The sequence below is a fragment of the Corvus kubaryi genome, unplaced genomic scaffold (assembly GCF_017639235.1).
Source record: "Corvus kubaryi isolate FWS band 111438036 unplaced genomic scaffold, C.kubaryi_AGA036_p1.0 123, whole genome shotgun sequence".
Taxonomy (NCBI): domain Eukaryota; kingdom Metazoa; phylum Chordata; class Aves; order Passeriformes; family Corvidae; genus Corvus; species Corvus kubaryi.
The window spans coordinates 156738-173881 of NW_024580658.1; the positions used below are offsets into that span (position 1 = coordinate 156738).

The 17144-nt window shown below is 44.0% G+C and overlaps 1 protein-coding gene across 11 annotated transcripts in view; it reads left to right on the forward strand.

Annotated features, from left to right (window-relative positions):
* Nucleotides 1–17144, forward strand: part of TANC2 (tetratricopeptide repeat, ankyrin repeat and coiled-coil containing 2) — a 196021-nt gene that overhangs the window by 130227 nt on the left and 48650 nt on the right. For all 11 annotated transcript variants that reach the window (XM_042049071.1, XM_042048993.1, XM_042049277.1 and 8 more), the window contains 3 exons: nt 3080–3361; nt 6114–6247; nt 14830–15061. In XM_042049071.1, coding sequence (XP_041905005.1) covers nt 3080–3361; nt 6114–6247; nt 14830–15061 — 648 coding nt within the window. The remainder of the gene's footprint in view (nt 1–3079; nt 3362–6113; nt 6248–14829; nt 15062–17144) is intronic.

A 17144-nucleotide genomic window follows, 5' to 3' on the forward strand; every position in this document is an offset into this window, starting at 1 on the left:
GAACACCCCCAGCTCTCAGCTGGTCTCCTTGGGCCTAATACTTTGATAAGGTATTAAAAATGAGAAATTCTGTGGAGACTACTACTGTTTTTTCTTATTTTTTCCATCAAGGTCAGGGATTGCAGTTCCCCCTTGCATTCTGCAGTGTGCCAGTGGGGAAGGAGCCCAGGGCAGTGACGGGGCCGCCAGCTCGGCCAGTGCTTGTAGGAATGCTCACAATGCCCATATTCAGGCAGCCCTTTGACTTCTGAAAAGCCTTTTTAGAGGGGAAATTTTTGTGGTTCTTTGTGGCAAATTCCACAAACAAGACGTTAGCAATGAGAAGAGGAGCCAGGGCTGACATTTTGGTGTTTTGTTTATTCCCGGGCAGCTCCAGCTCAATTTGCTCCGTGTCCTCGGGATTTCAGCCCACCCTTCAACTTACATCCCTCTTTTAATCTGAGCTTAGTCTTTGACCACATGCTTAAGTTGTCACTGTGGCAGCCCTGAGTCTGCAGCAGATCACCAGGCTAATGCTTCAGCCCCATCATTTGTTGTTGCACAGATGAGTAAATGACCGAGAAAGCTCATTTGGGATATATTTAGGTTGTTTCTGTGCCATGAGACTGGTTTATTCTCCCCTGTGCATAGAAGAGGGGTTTCTTTTGGCCATACATGAAACTTTCCTGTTCTCTAGGGGATTTTTTTTTTTTTTTGAGCCCACCATCTTAGGGTGAGGAACTGGGGAGCTGGAAGGCACAGGCTGGGTTTTCACCCAAAACGCTTGACCTGGTACAGCCTGGCTGGGCTTTGTACCAAACACATGAGCCCCCCAAAGAGTGGATTTGTGAGCTCTGGATGGCAGTCTGTAATGAAATCCTCCTGGCTGCTGAGGCAGTTCTAGAAGTGCATTAGCAGGCAGTAAGTGAAGAAAGCAAAGTTTGACAGACAAAATTTCCATATGTTCAGAGGCAGCAGCTTGCCAAGGCTGTGTAATTTGCAGTGATTGCATCCAAAACATTCAACTTTATTGTAGGAACAGAATCAAATTGTTTTCCAGACACACTTTTAAAACCCTTATAGCACTACATATTTTCCTTCTGCATTTTGTTCTTTTTCCCTCCCCTTTTTGTGACAGTTGTATGAGAATAGCAGCAGCGTTTCAACTTTTTTGGAATTTGTTTCTGATCCTAGTTGAGGTGCTGTGCTGTTTTTAAAAAGAGAAGGAGAAGAAGATGTGAAAAAGCAAACCATCACTATTTGGAAATATTTTCATGTCATTGCATATGCAGGGGGAGGTTCTTCCCTGAAATGCTGCATTTTGCACCTATTGCTGTGAAATTGCATCAATCTGGGCTGTTACAAATAGCAGCTCTTTTTTCCAGCTGGAAGTCCTAAACTTGGGTTTAATTTTAATATCCCTAGTCTTGACACTGGGCTGAAAGAGTGAAGACATTCCTGGCCCTGTGCTGGGGGACATGTTACAGCCCACTGTCTGTTCCCAGTGTTCCAAAATCTCAGTGAGAGAGACTAAATGGGAGATTGTTTCTACTATTTATTGTTAAATCAGTTATTTTAAGCAGGAGAGCAGTAGAGGAATCCCAACACTAAGAGCAAGGATTCATCCCAGTGACAGGTTTTTAATAGGGTGGGGAAGGCAATTTTTGTTTTCCCTATTTTCATCCCTGGGGATTTGAGGCTGTTCAGGTTTCTGTAACCCATGGCACAAGCTGATGGCTGAGATGTACTGTGGGTTTTCTTCTCCAAAAAGCAAATGTCAACAGTGCTGCAGGGTGGGAAGAACCAAGATTTTTGGTTGAGGTTTGGGATGGAGGAGAGGATGGTTCCCACTCCCCCAGTATATTGTTGCTCTGTGTATGTAATATGGCAGTGGATTGTTTTCCTTAAGTTGTTTCTGTAATTTCGAAGGGATTTTCCTCACTGTATGTGTTTGATACTGTTGCCTTGTGGGTAAGACAGTTTTGGGTGCTTCTTAGAAACACTAAAAAATAGTTTAGCCTTTTTAGGCACAGAGGCCTGGAAAAATAGGAACTGGTTTCATCCCAGTGGATGTAGATGTTTGAGATGACATTTGAAAGAATCACAGAATCATTACCTTAATGCATCCTGTAAGTTCATCAAATCCAACCAGTCCCCCAGCACTGCTGAGGCTACCACTGACCCGTGTCCCCAAGTGCTACATCCACATGGCTTTTAAATCCCTCCAGGGATGGGGACTCCACCACTGCCCTGCGCCTGTGCCAGGACTGAACAGCCCTTTAAGTGAAGAAATTTTCCCTACTATCCAAAAGTTGCAGTCTAAAGCAAGTAAAGGAAATAAACTCGGACATTTGCTTAATTTAACATAATACACCCAGATCTGGGTTGCTTGAATTGAAGTTTTCAGCCACAGGAAAGAGCCTGGCTGCATATGGTGGGCAGTGTTTCAGTTCTCTATTGTAATTTGTTGCTTGGGTTCTACAGAATTTGCAGTCTTTCATCAGCACCAGCACAGGTGGTCTGGTGGGGTGGTATTTCTTACTCTTCTTGATAACTTTATGTTGCTTTAAAACATCATTTTTCCTTGTGAAAAGAGAAAATGTTATAATTGCCAAATGGAACATCCTGACAGCAATCTGGTTTAACTTACTTACTTTAGAAGAATTGAAATAACTTTGCTTAGATTGAATTAACACTTGTAGGTGCTGAGATTGTTGTGGGCTCATTGGATTGAACAGGTGAACACACGTGTGTGTGTCTACGTTGAACCATCAATCCTGTCTTCCAGGAGGTGCTGTGCAGAGTGCAGCATTCTGCCCAGGGCCTTTAATTGTGGTTGATTTAAGCAAGAAAATTAATTTCTTCAGCCACAATATTTCTCCAGCTCAAGCTACTCACTGTAATATCCTCAACTCTTTTGGTGGAAAATACCGTGGATGAGACAGATGCTTCCACAACAAACTGTGGGTGATACAGAGCTGTGTTTTCTTTTCACCTTTTGCAACGGAAAGATTTCTGTGCAAGATAAAACATCCATTTCCAAACTCTGCTTTCCCCTCTGGCATGGGTGTTGATGTTCTCCCCACGTCTCCCTTTCCAGTGCGCTTCGCACCCTACAGACCCCCTGACATCTCCCTGAAGCCGCTGCTCTTCGAGGTGCCCAGCATCACCACTGAGTCCGTATTCGTGGGCCGGGACTGGGTGTTCCACGAGATCGATGCGCAGCTGCAGAGCTCCAACAGCAGCGTCAACCGCGGCGTAGTGATCGTCGGCAACATCGGCTTCGGGAAAACCGCCATCATCTCCAGGCTGGTCGCGCTCAGCTGCCACGGCACCAGGATGAGGCAGATCGCTTCCGACAGCCCCCACGCCTCTCCGAAACGTAAGGACAGCAGCACGGAGGTCTCCAAAACTCAGAGAGCTTTTGCGCCAGCTTTTAGAATGCTCTTGGCTGAAATAACCCCATTTCTCTTCAGGCCCAAGAAAGCAGCTTAGTCTTTGTTGTCAAGCAAGGGAAAGACTGTGAGAAATATGTCATAGAAGCCCTGAATGGTTTGGGTTGGAAAGGACTTTAAAGATTATCTTGTTCCAACCCCCTGCCATAGGCAGGGACACCTTCCACTAGCCCAGGTTGCTCCAAGCCTCATCCAGCCTGGCCTTGGACACTTCCCAGAGATGGGGCAGCCACAGCTTCCCTGGACAATCTGTGCCAGGGCCTCCCCACCCTCACAGGGAACAATTTCTTCCTAATACCTAATCTAAATCTACCCTCCTTCAGATTGAGGCCATTCTCTCTTGTCCTATCACTCCATGCCCTTGTGTAAAGTCCCTCTTCAGCTCTCTTGGAGTCCCTCTAGGTACTGCTGCAGGCAGCTTTTATACTGCTCCTGTTCCAAAGCTGCTTTTTGAAGAGTCAGAGTAGTCTGTCTCTGACTTGTCTGGCTTAGAAACGTCACAGACTTTCTCTGATTGGGAGAAATTTTCGAATCATAGAATCACAGAATGGTTTGGGTTTGAAGTGACCTTTAAAGGTCATGTAGTCCAATCCCCCTGCTCATGCCATCTCCAGCTGGATCAGGCAGCTGGTATTCTGTGACTATGAATCCATGCCAGTGCATTCTTCTTCCCATACGGATTGTTTATCTCATTGAATCACGGTATAATATTCCATGTGGGTAACCAGCCCATGTAGGCTCAGGACCCAGGATTGCTCTACCTCCTCTGGTCCCATCCAATTCCCATCATTATGTGCTGGCAGGTTTGCAGGTGAAGATGACAACATTTTAAAATCACTCAGCGCTCAGTAAGTGAGTAAGACAGGACTAAAAATACTGAGTTAGGTACCTGAAGGTATCTTTAAGGATGTAGGTCACTTACCTCAGTGAAGCTGTAGTTAAATCTGTTTACTGGAATGCTGTGCTCTTGCCCTGTCGGAAGAGCTGAAATGTCACCAGCGGTTGGCATGGTGAGTAGTGTCACTTGTCAGAGTTAAATGAACAATGTGAGTGAAGGGCAGAGCTTGTTTCTATATTTTAACTACAGCTCTGCAGTGCACCAGCTGCGAGTGTGTGTCCCCAGTCTGCTTAGGATGATGGTGGACATTAAAGAGATGACTGTGGACTTCTGGACTAAAAGCTGGATTTGTCACACGAGGTGCCCTGCACCCTTCACGCACAGATGATGAAGATCCTTGGTCCCACCTAACACATTGTTTAGTTCACTCTGCTATGTCCATGAAGTTGAAAGCTGAATGATTCCTCACTGTTAGTTATTAGGATGGAAACCTTCAGAATCAATAATTAATTTGACTTGATTTCCTAAAGAGATCACAAGTACTAGTCTAGCTATAGAGGATAGTAATTACTCTGCAAGATCCTTGCAGGTCCCTTCCAATTCAGGATATTCTATGATGCATCTCTGATTTTGTGATAAGTTTCTTTGTCATTTTTTTTCCACATGCTGAAAAAGACTCTATTATGCTTATTAAATCTATGCTAATTAATAAGTGCTAATCAGGTGGTCTGACTCTGCTACGGCAGTTGTGCAGTCAGGGTTATTAAACTGGCTTCAATACAGCTTCATACTTCCAATTCCTGTCTCAGAAAATTAATACAGGTGACAGTGGTGTTATGCTCAGAATCAAGAATGTGCCTCATTCTAACACATTCAGGGTTTAATTATGGAAGCAGCAGTCAACCTCCTCTGTTGTTTGCCATTAAATGGGTCATTGTTTGCATGATTATTTTCAGTCAAGCTCAGGGATGCACTGCAGCAATCCAGTCAGGAGAATCCTCTGCCAGCACAGACTGCACTTCAGAGTGGTGTTGTTCTTAAAACAATTGGTAATTAGACATCACCAAGTGCTGCATGTCGTGGTGTCATTCAAAAATCCTCCATATGAGTACTTAGGAGTGAAAATAAAAATGGTTTGGGAATGTTACCCACAAAGGCCAGGTGGATGAGCTTCTGTAGCAATCTGCTGGTAAAGCCAATTTCTGCTTTGCCAGGCAAAAGAAGGAGATAAAATGCACTAGAACACAGTTAAACTTGCCAGAGGTGGTTCCAGAATAATTTATTATTTGCTTGCAAGCCTTTTCCAGATCCTGGTGCTGCTCCTGCTCCTCTCCCCCTGATTAAATTAATGGGCTTCAGATGGCTGTGTTAGCTGGGACTCTTCATTTATTTATGTTAGAAAACAGGCCTGTAATTCAGAAAAATTGGCTGTCTGTGCTGAAGGAGGACTTGGAACCAAATTAACCAGCGATTGTTCATAACAAGGGAAGGTCTGTTGGCAGAAGTGCAGAGCAGGAGAGCTCTGCATTCAAATCCACCAAACCTGAAGGCAGAGCCTTCCAGAGTGCCCAGTTCACTCCATTACTGTCATTATTTTAAAGTCGATCTAATTATGGTGGGGAAGATGAATAAGACGAGCTTCAAGGCTTTTTCTTAGTGGTCCTTTCCTGCTTCCAAAAGAAGTTTCTTGAGGAGCCTCTGGCCTGGAAATCCGTGAAATCCCAACCAGAGTATTTTGTGGGAAGTATTTTGACTGCCATGCATAGAAAACAGCAGCTGCCTGGTCTATAATAATGTTAGTGCTTGTCCTGTGGCAATTCCTAACCTCTTTCCTTGGACAGATGTGGATGCCAACCGAGAGCTGCCCTTGACCCAGCCGCCTCCTGCCCACCCGTCCCTGACGAGCGGGAGCTGCCCGGGGACCCCCGAGATGCGCCGGCGCCAGGAGGAGGCCATGAGGAGATTGGCCTCGCAGGTACAGAAACACCCAGTCAGGGCTTTTTGGTCCTTGGGAAAGTATCCGTTTTAATGGGACTCCTTGGAAGTTCTCCTGCTTGATGTTGCTTGGAAAATCCATGTGTTCAAATGCTCACTTGGGGAGCCTCAAGAGAGACTTCTGGAAGGAGTTTATTACCCAGGAAGGTTATGTCTCTAAAATGAAACTCCCACTACATCAAATACACTTCCCTGTTACTCTGAGGGTTTGTCTTTCCCAGCCATCCTACTTTCTCATTACAAATGTTAGGATATGACACAATTATTGAAATAATTGTGTCTTTTCTTGAGCACTGAGAACAAAGTTGCCCAGTGTTTGAGCGGTGTTTTGTTTCAAAAGGGCAGGTACTGTACTTGGGGAAGGCACAGGCTGAGTGTTACTGCTGTGTGTGCACTTGGGAATTTATTGGAAAATTCTCCAAAGTAGACCATAGCCTTTGGAGCAATACACAAATTACTTGCTGTTATGGCAGGAGTGGTTTGTATGGAATATATGGAACACTGTCACTTACATACACGAGATTTACACCTTGAATTTTATTGTATTACTGAGATTTAAGCCTAATTCTTTGGTGGTGGGAAGGTGCCATTCTATTGCTTTGAAATCCAGGGAGTTTGCTCTTGCTCCTCCTACACCTTTTGGGAGGATGGGAGCAGTGAATGCTTTCCTGTCACCTGCTCCCACTTCGGAGAGGAAAATAGCAAGAAAAGTCTTTGTTCTAAATTATTACCAGGATGTGTTTTGCTTGGCTTTTTGTGTCAGATACTGTCTTGTCCTGTCTGCTTTCCTGCTGCACCCAGATGGCCAGGCAGGGAGCATGTGCTGCGTAAATAAATACTAAGATTTGATACTCTCCTCTTCCACATGGAGTTCTTGAAAGGAATGCAATGCCCAGCTCTGGTTTTGTTCAGGATGCATTAGTCATTGTATTCCTTGCAAATCTGAAGCTCTGCAGACTACCAGAAAGGGCAGTAAAGTGTGCTATCTCTGCTTAAAATACCTCATCTATCACTTCTCCTGAGTGCTTAAGTCATCCCACAGGGTACGTAATTGATAAATGGATGCAGTTTTAGCTTCAGTTTCCGCCTGGAAAAGGTAAGGAATACGCCTCTTTCAAATGCTGTGTCACATCCAAGACATAGATCACTCACTGAAGCTTTTTGGCATCTCTGATCACTGGAGAGAGCTAAAAACAATCCTTACAGCCAAAATTAAAGTAAAAATAGGTTGGTTTACCTTCGCCGCGGACTCTTTAAGAAAGTGTTTTAAAGTGCTGCTCATCCGCTAGCCAAAATTTTTTCGTAGAAAAAATCCAGTGTGTTGCTGTCAAAACACAGCAGCTGAGGCTGGGAGGTGTGTTGCCCATGGTGCCTGCTGCAGGATTACCCACTGGGAGCAAGATCGTTAATCTCCCAGTAATCTTCACTACTGTAAATGTAGGCAGAATCCAGAAATAACAGCTTCCAGCCATCAGGCTTTGATGAACAGATCAGTGCCAGGGCTGGTGAGTTGACCTTAGAGCACTTGGAGTCGCTTCTTGTGCCCAAATTGCTGACACAGCATGTGGAACTTCTGAAAAGCTCTATCGTGTTCAGCAAACAGTTCCTGGGATGACTCAGAGCAGCAGCATGGCTTGATTCAGCATTCGGAGGCCTTGGGTCTGTTCCCAGCATTGCTGTTACCCTTTTTGGGATCCTTGGAGACCAGCATCTCATCTGCCTCACTCCTATTCCCTGGCTAGTAAAGGAAAAGTGATCCCTGCAGATAATGGTCCTTGGATAACTGATGCTGGAAGGAACACGTAACTAGGTGTTAGTGGTTTATTATTTAGGAAGAGTGGGTGACTTCCAGGTGTGTTGGATGAAGATGTGCATTGAAATAAAGCGTATGCTTAAATCCTCACTCAAAGGTTCATTTCCTGCTTTGAAGGGGAATTGTTCTGAAAAAATAGGGGGTTTTTTGTTTCGTTAATTTTGTAATTAATTTTTTTGAGGTCCATGTTCCTGTTTATTCTTTGTCATAAACAGCAATTTGGTTTATTGCATCAAAACCTTTTCCCAAAGGGCTGTGCAGCACATTACAAACAGTGAGTTTGATGGATTATCAAGCCTCAGGAAGAAAAAATAAAATGGTTAAGGATGTTTGTCAAACTCATAGCTGGGAGTCGTGTGTGTAGTGCACTCGTAGTAGCCTCCCGGGTAGCACAACTCAGCAATGCCACTGAGGAATCCGTGCTGTCAAACAGCAGATAAATTTATTTGCTTGGAAAGAGCTGCACCGTGTGATGTCCTCCTTGATAAAACAAACGCTCCCTGTCCCAACGCAGCTGTGGGGTTTGACATCTCTGAGTGACACTGGGGGAAGAAGCATTGCTGACCTGGCAACAGAATTGAAAACCCGTTAAAATAGCGGCGTGGAGCTCTTTGTTTTGCATGCAGTCACCTCCTTCAGAAGCTCCATCAAACTCCGACTCTCCTTTGAGGCATCTTGAGAATTTTGAGGCTTTGAAGATGCTGCACTCTTAGCTGAGCAAAACCACCGAGTGGCTAGCAGACAATAGTAAAAATAGTTGGTTCAAATAATTCACCTTCTAAATCTGAATGTCTGATACCCCATTCTCCCACAGGAGTTCGTGGGGACAGTTTAGGAAAACCTTCATATAGATAAACTAAAGGCTTTCCAAAGTCTAATATAAAAAAGAAAAGAAGGAGAAAAAAAGACTGGAATGTCCTTTGGAGCTGAAGGAGGGGGGAGAGGAACAGCATATTCCTGTGTCAGTAGCTGTGGAATAAAAAAAGAGTTGCTGATGGCCTCCTTAAACAGGTTTTGTCCAACTGGCTGAAAGAAAATGAGCCGAAGGAAGGGAAGGACTCTTCGGTCAATCTGGATGGAAAAATATTTCTTGGATGTGTGTTTTATAGTTGTGTTTGCACTAAAGTCAGAATTGAAGTGCAGAAGAAAGTGTTGACAGTGATGGACAACCACAATTGTCAGGGTTATTTTAGGAGCTAGATGAACCATATGTGAGGAGCTGGATAAAGCTGTGTGCAGATGTTCCACCTCTGCCTGCGCTGAGCAGAGCAGGATGTTCTCAGATTGGGCTGAGGTCACTGTGCTGCAAAAATGCAGATCATTACAAAAGCAGATTAATAATATACAAACAGTCTTAGGTAATGGTTGGCACAGGCTCCAGAATGCTGGTGGGAAGCTTGTTGTCCTCTCACCCACTCCCTTCCCTCTGAAAATGTCACTTATCCCAAAATTCAGAAGTTGTGTATCTATGCTGACAGAAATGAAAGGTGAACGAACAGTTGCTTTTCCTCCTCTGGATTACTCAGGGTTGTACTTTTCTGCCTGGTTTTCATACAGTGAATTCTTGGGGGCAAAGGTTGCATTTAGCTCTTAATGTCAGAGATGAGCAAATCATTAATTTTAGAGCTAAGTAACTGCCAGCTGAAAAGCAGCACCTCGACTTGGTCCTGCCATGCTGACATTCCCCCTTTTGCCTGAAGGTTTATCCTTTACTCACAGAGGATTTTTAATGGATTGGCTACCCAGTTTTAACTAACCCCTTGAACAACTGTATTCTCTGGGTTTCTGGATGCTGTGTGGTGGCTTGTGGTAGCAGCACTAAAACAAATGGACCTGAAACCCAGCTCAGCTGCACTAATGGGTTGTACCCCGTGCAGAGCAGCTGGTGGAGGAGCTGCATGTTCATTGCATTAGTGCATTTTGCTGATGCTGAGCACGGCTGGTGGCTCCAGAGGCTCTTCTCCCCATCCTCCAAGCCACATCCAAAGCGTTGCTAACATTGCTGCAGGCATATAAAAAGAGAGTGCTCCTACCTTACACAGAGGTGGAGGGATTCATTGCTGCTGAGGCTTCATGCCCTGGGCCACTAATGAGTTTCAGAGGGCATTTACCAGCATACTCAGCTATGTAAAAGTAATGAACATTCCCAATAAACTGGGTCACCACATGCCACATACTGTGTCGCAGTCATGTGCAGTGGATGAAATACAGCAGTGCTGATGGCCATTTCCATTATCACAGCCAGCGCTGGGCCTGGCATGTGGCATAGTGGCAGGGCAAAGTGTTACACTGCATTTATTTGAAGCTATTTTGTATGGGTCAAAAAAACAATCTTGTTACAAGGTTAAAATACAATGCTGAATGCCTTTAAGAGCACTGGAGGGAGTGGGGTGTTGCTGTGAGCTCAGGGGTCTGGGAGGTTGGTCCAAGGGGGGGTTGGCTGTCCTTGCACGACACACTTCCAGAAGGAAGCTAAGACAAACCACAAAAGAGGTGTGACAGCAAAGGAGTGCTGCCTAAATGGAGTAGATTCTGTTTCAGAACTAGTGCTGGAGAACTGCTTAGAATTGGCCTGTCCTAATAATTAAAAATAACTTATGTCCCTTGAGCCATCTCCACACCCTCCCACTCCTTTGATGTTCGTGCTGTCCTTCCAGCCTTTCCCGTTACTGTCATCTTCTCCCTCTTCTGCCATGTCACTTGTTCCCCTTCTCTTTCTTTTCCTCCCTCACAGTTCAGTGCCTTCTCACCCTCTGTAATTCATGATTGATACACAGTCTCTTTTGTGTCTCATTTTTTTCCCTCTCCTTTGCCCTCTCTACCCTCTTGCTCCTGCTCCATTCGTGTGGCTCTTGCCTGCTCATCCACCAGCATTTTCCATTATCCTCGGAATAGCAATTTTTGCTTTTAACATCATCCAGCAACTGTTTCCCTCAGACAGCAGGAAGGTGAAGGTTACATGGGGCTGGATGAAGGCAGAAGTGGGAAGTGATTGTGGCAAAAAAGGGAGAGTAGAATGGCTGGTGTTGGAAGGGTTGGGAGAAGAGACTCCTGAAGACCTACTGGGTTAAACACCTAGAGAGAATACAAATAATGTCTTCATCATTCTGCTTTGGCAGTTAAAAAGATGAAGTTTGTGTAATTTCAGAGTAAATGAGTGTTTTGGGGCTCCTTAACCCCACTTTAGGAGGAAATGGGGTCATGTTGGCCATGATCTGTTCACAGTGCTCTCTGTCCCCACATCTGGTGTTCCTCAAGCCCTGTAACACTAATTAATATTTAGAAAAATGAGCTACCAAGAAGCACATGATAAATGTGCTGCTTTAGTGTGCAGCCAGCTGGACTCTACGCATCATTTTAGAAGAGGAGGTGCTCCTTGGAAGTAAAATACTCATCATACGAGTGTGAATTATTTTGCAGCTCCTTTTCAAGCAAGAAAGGAAACTATACAAAATTTTAACTTCAGGCATTTGATATTTAATATAAAAACCATAACACCTTGGTTTCTCAGTATGGAGTCACTCGACTCCATTCTCAGCCTTTACAAAAATTACATGGGCAGGTACTTCGAACACTCGACTGGATGTAGGTGTTACTTTTCCCATCCTTTGTTGTAACCCACTTCTTGCTTTAGGGTTGTTTATAGGCCTTGTGTGCTTTGCAATCCGGTGATTTAAATTTAGTCAGACTTTAAACCAAGGAAATAATTTAACAAACCTGATAGCTGAAATAAAGGTTTAAAAGTTTTGGAAGTCTAATTTAGTGTTTATAGCGTTTAGTGCAATGGGATGACAAAGTTCAAATTGAAACTATGGTTAGAAAAATTATGTCTTAAGTTGTGTGAGACACAAATAAATGTTTGCTGATCACAACATCCAGGTGTGCCCATACCTTTGGAACCACATGATGTTCCCTGTTGATTTCATTTACTGTAATAGTTTCTAGATAAAATTAAATGTTAATTCAAGGATTTGTTTATGATAAGGCATGGTTGGAACTTGTTCAAGCAGTATTTTAAGTCAAAGTAGTTAGATCCGTGGAAAATGAAACTTTTATTGAGAGAGAGCGCACCTTTTCCAGTGAAAAGTTAATTTCCAGCAGATACAAATTTGTTTGTTTGTTTGTTTTTTGGCTTATCCAGTCAAGCAAAAGGAGGAGAAATCAAAATCGCTTCAGAATCATGATTAGAACAGAGAGTGGTCATTTCAGATGCTGAGCAAAGCCTGGATGTGGTCTCCCATATGTTAGAAGAGAATCCTTAGCAGTGAAGCTGGTAATCCATCCCTCTTCCTGGAGGAATTAACCTTGAACAATTAATAAAGTATTTAAGGTGAAATAATTGGAAAGGGAACTTTCCCGGAGCATTAGTGGCATTCAACAAATACAGGGTAGAAAAAATGGTTTGAACCGGTTCGCGGTGAGCCCCATCCACACCAGCCCCTGGCCATACTGGAGGCTCTTGCCCTCCCTTCTCACATTAACCTGGTCTCATTCCCAAGGATGGAACAGATGTGGAAACCTTGAAAAGTTTTTACAGTGTGAGAAAACCATTTCCCAGCCAGCTCCTTGTAAGTGAGGAGGCTGATTCCCAGCTCAACCTCCAGCAGCAGGCTCCACTTGCAGCACTGGCTTTTGGCAGCCTCTCTGTGATTTGAAGATTGAGAAAATGTGATAGAGAATAAATAACATCAAAATGAAATTCTGGCTCAGGTTGCATCTTCTGAGAATGTCATTCTGCCTTTGCTTTGGTTGACTTCCCAGAATATTCCTTGCTTACTGCTTTAGCTTCAGATTCACCCATTAAACATTATGTTTATCCTACTGGTTAATAAGGCTTAGTTGATACATCAGTAAATCAAGCACAAGCATCAGGAATCATGGAATCATAGAACTGTTAAGGTCTGAAAAGACCTCTAAGATCAAGTCCAACTATAATGTACGGGAAGGGACTGAAATTAATTGGGTTGTAATTGTATCTGATGGTGACCATTCCTTTCAAGAGTATTTTGCATGACCCTTTTTCCGTGACATGGCTCTTCAGATTCCTGGAAGAAGTTAATTGGCCTCTCATTAAAAGAGACTTTATTTTTGTGTCTACACACCAATTGTGTAGGAAATCAGAGTAATTTCTGTTAGTGGAACCTGATATCAAGGAATGGCAACTTACAAACTTCATTCTGTGAAATCCACAAGTTATGATCCCCAAATAAATAGGATTGATGAAAAGAAATCATTACCTTTATAATTACTTTACGTAGTGAAGTTCTCTAAGGGAATTCATTATATTTTAACCGGCTGGTCGGAAAAATTCTGTAAGGAATTTGGAGGTATCCATTAAAACTTAAATACATGTGTTAGAGCTTGATGCTTGAAATAACAGCCCAGCTTTCTCATCGCTGAATGTGCCACACCTCGTTTTGACTGTGAAAGGAAATTATTGCAGTATACCTCATTGGTAATTCCATATTGAAAATTAAAAGCCCGTGCTGAGGCATTAATGGGTGAAGACCCCAGAGCCTGATGTGTTCATTCCTTGGTAGCATCCTTCACCACCTCGGCCACCCTGGAGCCTCCTGCAATCCAAGGGATAGGTATTGCAGGTGGAGAGAGAGAAAGCCTTCATCATGTCCAAAGCCATGGGCACATTTCATCCCAGCTGCCCCGAGCTCCAGAAAGGCCACAGCATTTCCTTCGCACGGTGTCCTCAGCTATGTTGTCCCTCCCAAGTTCAAACATGCAATTTATTTTGCAATATTCTGTGCTCCAGGGCAGTGGTGGTTTTGGTACAGAACTGCTCCCACCTGCCTTGCCAGGATATTTTTGGATACTCAGTGACATTTAAAAGAAAACCCAGTGAATGGGAGCGGGAGAAAAGCTTTGTGCCCCGGCAGAGGCTCATTCCAAATGGGCAGGCAGTGCCTGAGGCTCGAGGCAGCAAGGGAACAGGAGAAGCTGGGCTGGAGTGGTGCCAGAGCACCACTTCCTGAGGGATTTGCAAGCAGAGACAGATTTTGAGGGCCTTTTTTATATTGCAAAAGAAAACAAGAAAGTTGGCAGCATGGCCTGAGACGATATCACTGGTTTTCTGCTTATTTTAATAAGTGGGCAGAACGTAGCAGGGTTCTAGCAGAGTTTGCTGAGCTGGAAAAATCAGGGGGAAGCTGGGAAAAAAGAAAGTTGTTGTTTTTTTTTTTTTTAATTGAATTGATTTTTTGAATGAAGTGTGGGATCACAGTGTATGAGTAAAGTACAGTGAACCTTACATCACCCCCGGTTCAAGGGAATCTGTAGTTCTGAGGTGCTGCCTTGCTGTGATGGACTCAGGGACTGCTGTCTGTCCACTTCCATGAGCTTGAAAGTGTGAAAACAGCAAATAAAAAATAAGTTCAAGAAAACAATCACAAGTTATTACTGGCACCAAGTCCTTAAACAGAGCTTGGAGCACAATCCAAGCTCAGCACAGCACTTCAGAGACGTCAGCTACTGTCACTATCCATTTCTGCAAACAGCTACAGCTTAATTTCATTTATTCCTCAAGTGGCAGGTCCAGTCATCTTTCAGGATCAGTGCCTGTTTTTACCAACTGATTCATCTGGATTCTTGTCATGGGTAGTTAACACTCATTGCTCCTAAAGACTTCACCTGCCAGAGCAGATCAAACTCACCAAAGGAAAAACCGCTGGTTTTACAACTGTCCTGACGTGGCTGTGATGAAGACACAGGGTTTTTTGTTCTTTTCTCTTTGCTAGGTCGTGGCTTATCATTACTGCCAGGCCGACAATGCCTACACCTGCCTGGTGCCTGAGTTTGTGCACAACGTGGCCGCCCTGCTCTGTCGCTCGCCGCAGTTCGTCGCGTACCGGGAGCAGCTGCTGCGCGAGCCCCACCTGCAGAGCCTGCTCAGCCTCCGCTCCTGCGTGCAGGACCCCATGGCCTCCTTCCGCAGGGGCGTCTTGGAGCCCCTGGAAAACCTGCACAAAGGTACTCATGTTCCCTGCGCTTGTCCCAAGCTCCCGTGCACCTTTTTTAATTAGTATTTTAAAAACGACACTTAACTGCATCTGGGCATTTAAGCAAAGCAGTGGATTAATCTGTCTGCATCGTTTCTCGAGCTGAAGGGAAGAGGTGGGATTTGGAGAAGCTGGGAAGACTGAGAATCATGGAATGGTTTGTGTTGGAAGAAACCTTAAAGCTCATCCCATTCCGCACCCTTCCATGGGCAGGGACACCTCCCGCTATCCCAGGCTGCTCCAAGCCCTGTCCAGCCTGGCCTTGAACACTTCCAGGGATCCAGGGGTAGGCACAGCTTCTCTGGGCAACCTGTGCCAGGGCCTCATCACCCTCACAGGGAGGAATTTTTTCCCAACATCCCACTTGGCTTTCCCTTTTCTTGCTTCTTTCATATCCCAAACCTGTCCTCGCAGTTCTCAAGGTGAAAACAAGCAACCAGTTCCATCCACAGCACTGCTTACTGTTCTGATTTATTTGTGCAGAGGTGACTTTTTTCCCTTTCCCTGCCACTATTTAGTGGGCTTTGGAGAATCTGAAGCTTTCACCACAGGACTGGTATCATAAAAGTCCATAGACACCCTGTGTAAAGCTTCTGGGGGAGCTGGTGACAAGCCATATCCTGATTACAGGCTTAGAGCTTTTTCTAATACAGCATTGATCTTACCTTCTTTTCTTTCTTCCCTCTGCAAGTTATAACTAATTCATTGTGACAGTCGCTAAATTTAAGATCTTTGCTCGTTGCCATGAAAACTGTCAGAGCACTGCAGAGTTCAAGACTGTTGTCCTGCAGAACCATGTTTATTACTGTGCTTGTGCTGCATCTTGGCTGCAAAAATAGTTCAGATAATTTTGTTACCACCCTACACACTACAGTGTAAGATCTAACATGGAATAGATGCAGCTTCTACCAGATTCAAAGCCCTGATGTTCAAATCAGCTCTTCAAAACTGTGTCCAAGCTCTGAGCAGCAGCATCTGGGTCCAACCTGCCTGGTTCCACCAGGCACAAAGCATATGTAGAGCCAGCACAGCATGACAGCAGTTGGTTTTCCTGGCATGGAGAAATGTCACTGTGGGAGGAGCGTGGTTGCTTTTTCCTATCATCACTCTTGGCAAAAAGAAAAAGAAAAAGGATACATTTAGGAACCGCTGCTTTAAAGGAAAATAATTCCTGGTTATTACAGTAGCTCCTTGGGAGATGTTTCAGCTCTTGAATTCAGAGCGTTTTGGAGGATTCTTATTTTTCTTGTCAAGGAGGTTGACCCCCATCTGGCCCTAAATTTTGAGAGGTGGAAAAATTGTATGTGAAACTTTTTTTTTCATTTCCTTTTGGACTGCACTCAACACAACTCCAACAGAGCCACTGACCAGGACTCCCACCTTTCAACCCTGCTGGTCGAGAGTGCTGGCAAGTTAATTTACACCACATGTTCTCTAACAAAAGGAACAGTATCTGGAAATTGGTTCTAAAATACACAATATTTAAGACTCTGTAAATATATCAGCAGGTGTTTTACAAGGTGCTGTTGAAGCTTTAATGCTACTGGGACAAAATTATTGCACAGGTGTTAATGGTGAACGTCACTGAGAAAGTTAGATTCGTGTTTCTCAAATATATATATTTCTTTTAATGTTAAGGAATCTAAATATATAGGAGAACAAAGTTCTGATTCTTCCCCTACTCTCTGCTTTCTCCTCTCTCCCTTAGGCTTTATGAGGAAATGAGATGTGGGTATAAAACTCGGGCACTATATTTACTCCAAGATTTCAGAGAGGAATAAAGTATATTTTCTAGTGTACCCAAAAATCTTACTGAGAAGTTAACTGAAAAAGCCGCTAGGGTAACTTTAATGTGAAATACGTATTTTTCATGTGTATGTTTACAGTCCAATAGGGAATTTATGCGTTTATGCATTTATGCAACCTGTTAACGTAAAGCAAGGACAAGATGCTCAGCAGTCCCAAACACAAGGTGTTTGCACATGTCTGTTCTGCCTGGAATACCACAGGGATCACAGGTCTCATCATCAATGAACATTCTGTGCTGGGGTTTT